This window comes from Mus caroli, unplaced genomic scaffold (genome assembly GCF_978045245.1).
Source record: "Mus caroli unplaced genomic scaffold, Mus_caroli_1 scaffold_17, whole genome shotgun sequence".
Taxonomy (NCBI): domain Eukaryota; kingdom Metazoa; phylum Chordata; class Mammalia; order Rodentia; family Muridae; genus Mus; species Mus caroli.
The window spans coordinates 40,616,216-40,627,019 of record NW_028227272.1 but is presented as its reverse complement, the minus strand read 5'-3'; the positions used below and the strand labels follow the sequence as shown (position 1 = coordinate 40,627,019).

The window sequence follows — 10,804 nt, the reverse complement described above, 5'->3', positions numbered from 1 at the left end:
TGCTTACCTCCCTGTGATGGTGTTGACATGAAATACACATGGAATCACTTTGTAGACCACCAAGGGTGGTGTGGGAATATTTGCATGGCATTCTTATTACAAGGCTACATCCTCCCCCCATTAAATGGTTCCATATGCTTTTTGAACTTTTAGGTCAATTTCTAAAATAGTTTTTTCTGTCTTTTTTTTTTCTTAGCCAGCTGGCACAGCCCTTTTTTCTTGTGTGTTTATTGCTTTGTCTGCCATTGGCTCTGAAACCAAATCATCTAGCTAGTTAAAAATAGTAAGGTAAGACTAGTCAGTGAATGGCGACATGGGGGACCCCTGAAAGTACATGGGTCTGGGACATCACTTTGGATAATTGTTTAAAAGACTTGCTTTTTTTTTTTAAATTAATATTGATTCTCAACACTTGATGTTTTCTGATTTTGAAAGATGACAAAACCTCTCTAAAGTGTATGATCTACCTCTTCCATCTCATTACTGACAGGCCAAAGTAGGCATCTGTCTCAGGGTGCCTAAAGCCCCAAGCCTGAGACCTTATCGGAGAATGTGTAGCAGGCCAAGGGATCTACTCCTTAAACTTGAGTCAACTTCCATTTAAATTAGGGCCTTGACTGTGGTTCTCATTTTTCCATTCTGAAGGACGCTGCTGTATCATGTATCATAGCAAGAAAACGAACACCCACGCACTGAATGTTTATTATGCCAGATTCTGGATCGAATGCTTCATATTTATGTTTCATCTTATGGAACTCTCTCTAATTAGACAATTTTCTTGGTATTTCTAACATAAGGGATCTTGAATGAAAGCATTCTTACAGGGAAGTATGAAGTGCAGGATCCTAGGGCTAAAAGAGAAGAATTTAATTTTTAGATTGAAAAAGGAGAATCTGGGGAAGGCTTATTGCTAAAGAGCTCGGCCTATACACAGTGTTTACATTTGTAAACTTTCTGTAAATGAGAGATTCCCTTGGAGACAAGCATGTATGTTATTTTTAGTTGAGGCACTGCCGTCAGCTGTAAACATGCTTGCAGCTCAGCTGGTCTTTGCTGTCCTTGTGTCCTCAGTATAATTTACAGTGGCTACGAGAGGCTGGCCAACTATCTTTTAAAACATGCCCACTGTCATCTTTCATGGGAAGTGTGCATGCCTTAAATTGCAGAAAGTATTTTGGCCTGTTAGGAAGGTGAAACTGTTAAATGCTCTTGCTGTTTGAACATTCACCTTCTGACTGCTTTTCCTCCAGGCAAGGTCACCAATCAAGGCTCTTTGCTTTCACACCCTTCTAATCCCACCACAAATCGATTCTTCACAGTTGTCATCTTCTCCTCTGTCGCATATATGTGTTGGCTGTTTGTATGCACGAAGTATGGTTATGTCAGTAATTATCTGTGGGACCCTGGACTTCTGAAATGTTTCCATCTCTTTGGGTTTGATTTGCCTTCTGTAAGTGATAAATTGGACCAAGCACTTGCTATGGCTCTGGGATTTACTGGTGTTCATCTCAGGGTGGTCAACAACCCCTGAGATCTCTAGTCCTGGCCTTGCCAGCAAATGATCTGAGGGCAACCTGCTTAATCACTCAATGCTTGGGCAGTCCCACACTTTTTTTTTTTTTTTTTTTAGTCCCACACTTTTAAATAGGACCACGTACCCAGCTGTCTGCCCTACCACCACAAAATGGAGTGGTTGTTAATGAGCAAAGTGTGCACAAGGCACCTAGGCACTGGTCAGAGGAAGGTGCTCTCTATAATTACCGCAGTTCTGGAATGGTGGGGCTGAGCATTTCAGGGACTGCCTGAATGACCTGGGTCTATTTTCATAGCAGTCATCTGCCCACACTTGCCTGCCATATATGGAAAGATTTGAAACAACATCAATGAACAGGAATCATAACATTTCCTATCCACTGACTCCCCTACATATTACTTAGAGGAAACCTTAAAGGAAATGGGGCACTGTTCAAGAAATGAGTGGTCTGTAGACTGTCACCCTGCAGGTGGAGAAATCTGAGTTAAGATGATAAACGGTCTCAGATGGCTTTCTGGGTTGGAGCCTAAGGTCAGGTCCACAAGTCTGGGTTGTTAGGAAGCGTCACAAAATGCAAAGAGGATATGTGAACCATAACATAAAGGGCAGTGGGCACAAGGAGCCCCTTCACTTTAAAGTGAGAGCCCGCTATGAATTCCATTTCTTGGCTGAGTGATTTGGGCATGTTCTAAGTCTTGGTCTCCTTATCTAGAACTTGGTAATGGTTCAAAAAGTACACATGTGTAAACTTGTTTTGAAAATTAATGAGACGGTACCTAGCACTGAGTATAGGTCATTTTAAGGAAAACTAAACTTGCATCCAGCCTGCAGGAACTGAGGGCAAAGTAAACCATCTGAGAAATCATACACTGCATCGGAAAGCAGATCCTGAGTTAAACAGAAGCCAAAACCAAAGCAGCAAAAGCAGTGTTTCAGCCGATCCCTAAAGCAGGCTGTTTTACTGACACTAGAAAACAAAGGGGAAGTGTGTGCTCTACTCTTAGTTACACGCGTCAAGGCAGGGTAATGTCTACCCTTTTCTTTGGGTGAGCATGGTAGGGGTGGTTGGGGGTAGGGGTGGGGTGTCAGAAAACCAAAACAGGATGCTTGGTGAGTATTTAAAAAAAAAAAAAAAAAGCAAGGAAGTCAGAGGAAGGGGAAAGACAGGTTTCTGAATGGAAAAAAGAAAAAAAAAATGAAGACTGGACCAGAAAACAGGAAAAGGCTTGGTATGAATAGCAGGAATGTAGTTGATTCAATGGCATGGTGACTTCACTGGCTGCACAGTTACTCTTGGTGTCTGTGAGCAGGAGGCCATGGATGGCATGCTGTGATGACCTTTCTGCCTATTCCCTGCTGACTGGCTAGGAGGGATTGCCACCTGGGGACATATACATTAACACTGCTGCGGCTCATGGACAACTCAGATATGTCAGTGAAAAGCAGAATTTTAAAAACCTAGGGGAACAGTTTCTTCCTATATTATCTGACTTCTTACAGCATTGTGAGTGGAGTGGATTTTAACACTCCAGGAAATGGTATCTCCTGTTCCTTTGTGCTGATACCTTCAAGACCCCAACAAATGACAGCCAAGAGTAAGATAAGCTCCCAACCCTGCTAACTCTCCTGCCACCATCAACAGGTCCTTGATCATGCTGGAAAATGCATGGGGTTTCTGTAATATATATTCCTAGGTGTTAATGATAGTTACAGCATTTGTAGTCAAATGCTTCTGTTTCCATTACTCAATCCTTGGCTAACTTATTATTAAGACCTCCAAAACATGTGATTCCAGTTCAGCCGAGTACTTAAAGTCACTTAGTTACAAAGAGGTAAAGCTGAGGCTTTCCTCCTCTGAACACATATTCACCATCCTGAGAGACTCAACAGTTCAACTCCTATGTGGATGGTAATAGCATTGTCTTGTGTCTCTCTTTAGTAGCCTACTGCTAACACTGACATGCCACAGCGATTACTCTTTCCCATTGAATTTATGGCTGAGAAAGCTGAGTTTCCAAAGAAACAAGCAGAATTATCTTCCGTGCAAAGGATATCAATGGGCTGAAAAACATCACCAACGGATGGGCTGCTGATCATATGATTCAGAAAAAAGCCAAAGAACTATCATTTGTTGGTGAAAAGCCACAAGTGGGAATACAGATACTGCACAATATATTCTAAAGCTATTTTTCTAAAAGAAAGAAATCTAAAAGTCGTGCAGAGAGAAGGATGCATTTATGTATAAGTTCCTTGAATTAAGTTCTCCTGGAAAGCATGTCCACATTTTTGAACATTCATTTACATACTCACTCAACAAACATTTGCTAAGCAACTACATATGCTAGCCCATATTCATTTATAGATTTTTTTTTTTAAGTAAAATGCCCTAAGTTTGGATCTTAAAAGAAAGTTCCACCTGGAGTTTCCAGATAAATTCTATGATACCCTGTTGTTTGCCCTGGTATCCATGGCAACAGCAAGGCCTATTCTTCAAATTCCCTCCAGCTTTGGCTCTGGGCCCTAGTCACGCCTTTATTTTGACCTCTGTTTTGTCTCTTGATGGGAGAAGTGAGAAAGAACCCTGCTTTGTCCCATGCTATCTTTCTTTTTCTTTAATTTTTTTTTTTGCTTCCATGTTCAATATTGAAATATGGATGGACTTTCCAAACTGCTAGTGGCAAATAACTCTAGGAGAAAGGGCAAAGGGTATAAGAACTAGATGCCTCCTTGGCACATGTACAATACTGTTTCCAGAAGTAGCTGCACTATATACATTTAAATAGCTTCAGACTTTATTTAGGAGCTTAATCGTTTACTGTGTTGTGCAGATCACACTTTTAGAGTATAGCTTGGATCTATAAGAATAGCTTTATCTATAGCTTTGTGTTTCTGTAATCTATAGGTGTGTAAGAGCATTGCTGTTTTTATCACTGGCAAAGGCCCTTACTTGGATTAAGTACAGTATTCTTTGGTGACTCTAGAAATCCTTTTATACATTGAAAAGAATTTTGGGTAGGACAAGAGTTTTATGTTGCAAATTTAAGGCCCTGTTTGAATCCATGAACCAACGGATGCATGTGTTTTCAATCTGACATGACTATATAAGACACCCACAAAAGAGCAAAGAAGGGATGTATGGATCCAAGATTAGCAAAGTCAACTTTGACTACAGAGAGACTTTCATAAATGGCTCCCCCCAACTTCTGCTTATCTTTAATTTCATGGCTGTTAGATCAGCTGTTTTCTGAATAAAAGGGTAAAACTTGAGAGCGCATTTGTAATAAACTACTACACAGCTGAGGATGCTGTTTCATTAACTCACTTGATTGGTTTCAGGTTATTGCTGTGTTCGACTTCGCCCTAGGTAAACACAGTGACACATCACCACCCAGTTTACTTCCTAAATTAAGCACTGAGTCTTTGTGTTTATTTGGAGGTATGAACACTAAGACTTAAGCACAGGTGACTGACATAAAGCCACACCCTGACTTAACACCGTGTCCTGACTTGGACTGAACTTTGATGAAGGCAACAGTCTGCCTAGGCAATGTGCTGTTTCGGTTGCTCAGTTCCATGTTTCTCCTTCTCACCTGCTGCCCTTTTCTTCTAGCCCTCACTCTGAATGTATGTGCTTCATGCCCTATGTCTCTGACTCACACTAGCCTAGTGTGGGGAATAAGGCTGCTCTGAGGAGTGAATTTGCTTTTCTGTATTAGGACTCATGTATGTAAGTATTTCCTGACAAATTGTTTTATTTAACATTACTAGTCTAGACCCAAAACTTCGCCAGGAGAGTGACTCTTGTAAGAATTTCAAAGCTGATGATCGTGTTGCAGTCAGTGATTTTAGTTTGAAGTGAACCTATGAGAAGCCATAACCATAGAGATGATCTTTTATACCATTGGTTCTCAACTTTCCTAACTCTGCCACCCTTTCATATAGTTCCTCACATTCTGGTGACCCTCAACCATCAAATTATTTTCATTACTACTTCATAACTTCAATCTTGCTACTGTTATGAACTGTAAATATCTGTGTTTTCTGATGGTCTTGGTCAACCTCTGCGAGAGGATCGTTCAACCCCAAATGGGGTCAGGACCCACAGGTTGAGGACCACTGTCTTATATGGAGGCATTTCTATTTGTGTCCCATCATTATGCTAAGGAAAGGGCAGCCTCTGAGGTTTGCAGCTCTTTATCTCTGGAGTGGTAGGATCCAGGGAACCACTATCTTTTCCAAGTCCTTGGGATAGTATCTTCATAAAACTATCCATTCTCTCTTTAAAGACCCCTAGTTACAGGAGCCCAGTTCCGTTGGAGAAGCAAACAGTTCAGAGTACCTTGGACTCTTCGACTTCTTTTATTTATTTGAAAGAATTCCCATAAAGCTTTCAGTGGCCCAATTTTTTAAAAATTAATTAATTTATTTATTTATTTATTCATCTTTGGAACAGAATAAACTTACTTTCTTCTTTCAGCCATCTAAATACTGCTAATAATAGCTATAACTATTTACTATGCTAGCGACACCTTTAAGTCATATATGTTAATATAGTTCTCAGAGGCAGCACAAGGAAGGTATGCCACTACTATTCTCTATCTATCAATCTATCCATCCATCCATCTATCTATAACCATCTATTTATCTATTATCTATCTATCCATCTATTTATTACCTATCTATCTATCTATCCATCTATTTATCTATTACCTATCTATCTACTTATCCATCTGTTTATCTATCTCTCTCCTCCTCCCTCTGGAAGTCAAAGTTTAAAGTTTTTAAAGTTTAAATTTAAAGTTTAAAGTATTAGGTAATTTCTACCAAGGTTTGGTAGTAAGTAGCTGGGCCTGAATTCCAGGCCCAGCAATCTGTCTCCAAAGAGCAAGCTTTGAGCCCACACTATGTCACCTCCAAAACTCAGGTACTTGAATTTAGGTCACGCCTTTCCCATAAAGGATTTTTGCGACTTGGGAGTACTTTATTCTTATGATAGGTACAGCTAGACTTCTTTCTAAAGGGGCCCATGGTGGGGTTTCTTTGGGATCTGGAAGATGACATTATCTCTTCCCTTCTATGCGACAGCTTGCTCTGCTGATTCCACACCCTGCTGCCAAGCCGTCAGAGAAGGGCACTCACCTGTATGTACGAACATGTGCTTGACGTAGTTCTGTTTGGCTGTGAAAGTCTTGTTGCAGAGAGTGCACTCATAAGGCTTTTTGTCACCTTGCCCACTGGCTGTGCTGTGGCCTGCAGATGAGGCCAGGGGCTGTGGCGCTGGCAGCTGTGCAGTAAAGGTGGACAGGCCGGGCTGGGACACTGTCACAAACTGGGTCTGCTGGCCTGTCAGGGGCTGCGGCAGGCTGAAGAGAAAAGGCTTGGGGCCACTGCCCGCGGGCTGGGTAGTGAAGAGGGCTGGCAGATAGGTGTTGCCAGCGGTGCCAATGACCTGTGTGTTGCTGGTCAAGGTCAGAGGCATCCTCAGGTTGCTGGTGAGGGTTTCTGTCTGGCGTAAATAGAGCTGGGTACTTGGCAATGGCTGCCCGATGGATGTGTTGACTGAAGGCTGCTGTAGGACGCCCTTATCGGAGCTGTTACTGACAGTGATGACTGTGTTGTCCATCTCTGACTCGTTGCTTCTCTCAGGAGAGGAGGCACCTGGTTCTAGCTGGTTTGGCTGGGCACTGCTCTCAGCTGGGGCTTCTGCTGCCTGCTCAGGTTGGGCAGGTTCTGCCTGACCGTCCCTTGGGGCTGCTGCCCCAAACTGTTGCTCTACTGAGTCAGGTTCGGTGCCGATGGAGGAGCTGACCCCAGAATCAAAGCTTTCACCTTTGGGCTCGCTCTCAGTGCCCTCTGCTTGGTCAGTGTCTTCTGTGCACTCCTCGGATTCATTGCGTTCTAGGATCTGCACCCTTTGCTGCCCATAGTAGTCATAGTCATCTTCCATTTCCTGCTTGATGTGGATGTTACCCACCAGGGTCTGGATACGCACAGGCCGGGGCTGCTTGCGGCAGTGCGTGGTCTCAGGGGTGGTGGACAGGTAGCGCTCCATTTGCTGGGAGCGCTCATGGATGCGTGTGATCCAGCTGGGGTCTTCCATGTGGTGGTCACGGGGCAGGCCGAGAGCTGTTTCGTGGTGGCTGACCACTGCACCACTGTAGAAGGAGCGCTCGCCGCTGCCATTCTGCATGGAGCAAGCGTAGAGTGCGGAGTAGATTCGGTCCACACTATGCTGTGGGTGGCTCTGCAGGTAGCCTGATTCCGTGTCACTGCTCTGGCCAGATGTGCCTGACTCTGGTGTGCCTCTTGGTGTGTCCTGGCCAGAATCCTGGATGCCTGGGAACACATCGCCCACGTTCTGTGACACGATGCGAGTGCACTCATCTATGACTGTTTTGATCTGCAGGATGCTGGCGGCTGTGAGGATCTGCAGAGCTTCCGACTGTGAGACTCTCAGCACACCGCTGTACATGAAGTCAATGAGCTTTTGCACCGACTGTACGGACACCACCGACGGGATTTCGATGTCGCTGTAGCCCAGCAGCAGCTTGTCTTGGAAGAAGGGGCTGCCGGCTGCCAGCACGCAGCGATGTGCGCGCAGCATGCTCCCGTGGATGCGAACCGTCACGTCACAGAAGTGGCCACGGTTGCGCTGCTCGTTGAGGGTCTCGAGCACGGAATTGCTGAAGTTGTGAAGGTTGATGCTGTGAATGCGCTCGGTCATCCCCTTGCAACTGATGTCACCTGTAGTTTAGTGAGGCAAACACAAGACAGGGCACACAGTCATACATAGCTGATGGCATTTCTAATTCAGGTCTTAGAAGAGTAACGCTAGAACCACCCACCCGGCAGATGCACACAGGAGAGAGGAGAAAGCTGGGGATACTGCACACACAGCCTAGGCAACTAATGCCTTGAGTGCCCCCCACCACCCCTGGACTTAATATCCTAGCTATTTTGGATATTGCATTCATATGGATCCACAAGAAATTCAGGAGAATCGCTTCTTGGCCTTTTGGCTAAGATCAAGTGTGAAGAAATTCAGGCGATGTTTTCTGAAAGGATAACCAGATGGGTTGTTGCCTGCTATTCCTTTAACTGCAGCATGGTGCGAAGATGCATTGTAGCCCAGGGACCACTCCACCTGCCTCACTCTGGACAGTACTAATCCCAAGTCTTCTGGGAAACTTGAATTCCTGCCCTCAAGTTACGGACACCTCTTATTCTATCAGTAGGTAGCAACGATACCCACTTCCTGGCTGCTTCTGTAGCTCTTCTCTCCTAGCACCCTTGACAGTCTGCGCACTCTCACGGATGGTTCTGTGAGATTCGGATGCTGCTGCTGCTGAGGAAGAGATTTATTTCCTTGTGTGTTTCTTGAGACAGGCTCTCACTGTGCCACTCAGGCTGTCCTGGAACTCACAAGTGGACCTGGCTGGCCTCGAACTCAGATCTTCCTGCCTCTGCCTCCAGAATTAAACACATACTTGTGTCACCACTCCCAGAAAGAAGGAATGTTTTGAAGGCCTGAGTAGATATGCTGAGTCGGATCATGCTAGGTGGATCACATTTATCATTTAAGATGGGCGCTTAGAGTACATAATTAGGCCCGGAGAGCAGGAGTACACACACTGGAGGTAGTGCAGAAACTTAAACTGAGCAGTAGGGTGTTTTGCAGAACTTTTACACTGTTCCCAGAAGGGAGACAATAATCTCTGTGGAGGCTCTGCTCATCTGACCAACTGCCACCCCTATGTTCCAGACTGTCTACACAGGTGACCATGTTGTTAACACCATTCCATACTGAGAAGAAAGCAGATGGCTATGGCACAGTCCCAGGGATTTCCCGTTTTTCTACATCACCCCTCAGACGTCTCTGAAGAATACCTTTCCATGAGCCATTCTTCAGTCAGAACCATACTTGTAACTTCACAACTTTTATTTTGACAGAAAACATGATTGGATTAAAGGGTGCCTAAAAGATCAGTGAGGAGCACTTCCGGTTCTGTCTGTGAGGGCATTATCATTGATTATGAAGGGTCTGAGTTAATGAATTGATTAAGCCCTTCATATATTTCATCATAAGATGCTATATTAGGGGGAGGTGGTTAAAGGTCAGAGGTACAGCTTTGTTGGAGGAAGTAATCATTGGCCATGTGACCTTTGGGACTGTATCTTGCCATGGCTTCTTGGATTCTCTCTGCTTGCTGTATATGATGAGCTTATCTCTGTGTCCTGCCATCTATTTTCATTACAATAGGACCAAGAAAAAGCATGGGTTGAACTTCTGAAACCATGAGTCAAGATAAATCTTTATTCCCAGTGCTAGGTTTTTGTCAACTTGATGTAGGCCATAGACACTAAGGAAGAGAATCCCAATTGAGGAATAGCGTCCATCAGATTAACCCCTTTTCATGGGACATTTTCTTGATTGCTAATTGATGGAGGAGAGCCTCACCAGCCCTGGGCAGATGGTTTGGGGTAGGAAGAGAAACGTGGCTGAGCAGGAGCTGGGGAAGCAGTTGTCTCAGCCAGTGTTCTATTGCTGTGAAGAGATGCTATGACTAAGGCAACTCTTATGAAATAAAGCATTCAATCTGGGCTTGCTTAGAGTTCCAGAGGTTTAGTCCGTTATCACTGTGGAGGTACACAGGCATACTTGGTGCTAGAGAAGTAGTTGAGAGGTCCACATCTGAACTGGCAGGCAGCAGGAGAGAGACACTGGGTTGGGCTTGGGCTTCTGAAAGCCCTTCCCCAGTGAGACACTTCCTCCAATAAGGCCACACCTACTTTAACAAAGCCTTAGCTCCAAAGGATTATCAAATAGGGCCACTCCTTGCCACCTAAGCATTCAAATACATCATTCTATGGGAGCCATTCTTATTCAAACCAGCTCCTGCTGGTTCTGCTGCAGTTCCTCCCAAAGGCTTCTTCTTTCCTATCTTCTTTTTTTAATTGAAAATATTTTTTTATATATAATATATTCTGACCAAATTTCCCTTCTTCATTGCTGCCTTGGCTGTCCTTGGTACTGGCCTCTAACCTGTAAAACATCATAAACCCTTTCCTCCTCAAGTTCCTCTGGGTCAGGGTCTTTATCAGTCTAGGACACTTCCTCAAGGGTTGTTTTGTTTGTCTTGCCCCATATCTGGCAACAATGGTGAGAAAATTATGACTACATAGCTATCAGGTGAACAAAGTGGCCCGCACAGTACATTCTAGAACATCAGTTGTAACTTAGGTCTCTGTTTTGTAGTGAGCAACCCCAGA

The 10,804-nt window shown here is 44.2% G+C and overlaps 1 protein-coding gene across 32 annotated transcripts in view; it reads right to left on the bottom strand.

Annotated features, from left to right (window-relative positions):
- The window catches only part of Zbtb20 (zinc finger and BTB domain containing 20), a 765,654-nt gene that overhangs the window by 20,851 nt on the left and 733,999 nt on the right, over positions 1-10,804 (bottom strand). For all 32 annotated transcript variants that reach the window (XM_085832267.1, XM_029470523.2, XM_085832261.1 and 29 more), the window contains one exon: positions 6,674-8,278. In XM_085832267.1, coding sequence (XP_085688393.1) covers positions 6,674-8,278 — 1,605 coding nt within the window. The remainder of the gene's footprint in view (positions 1-6,673; positions 8,279-10,804) is intronic.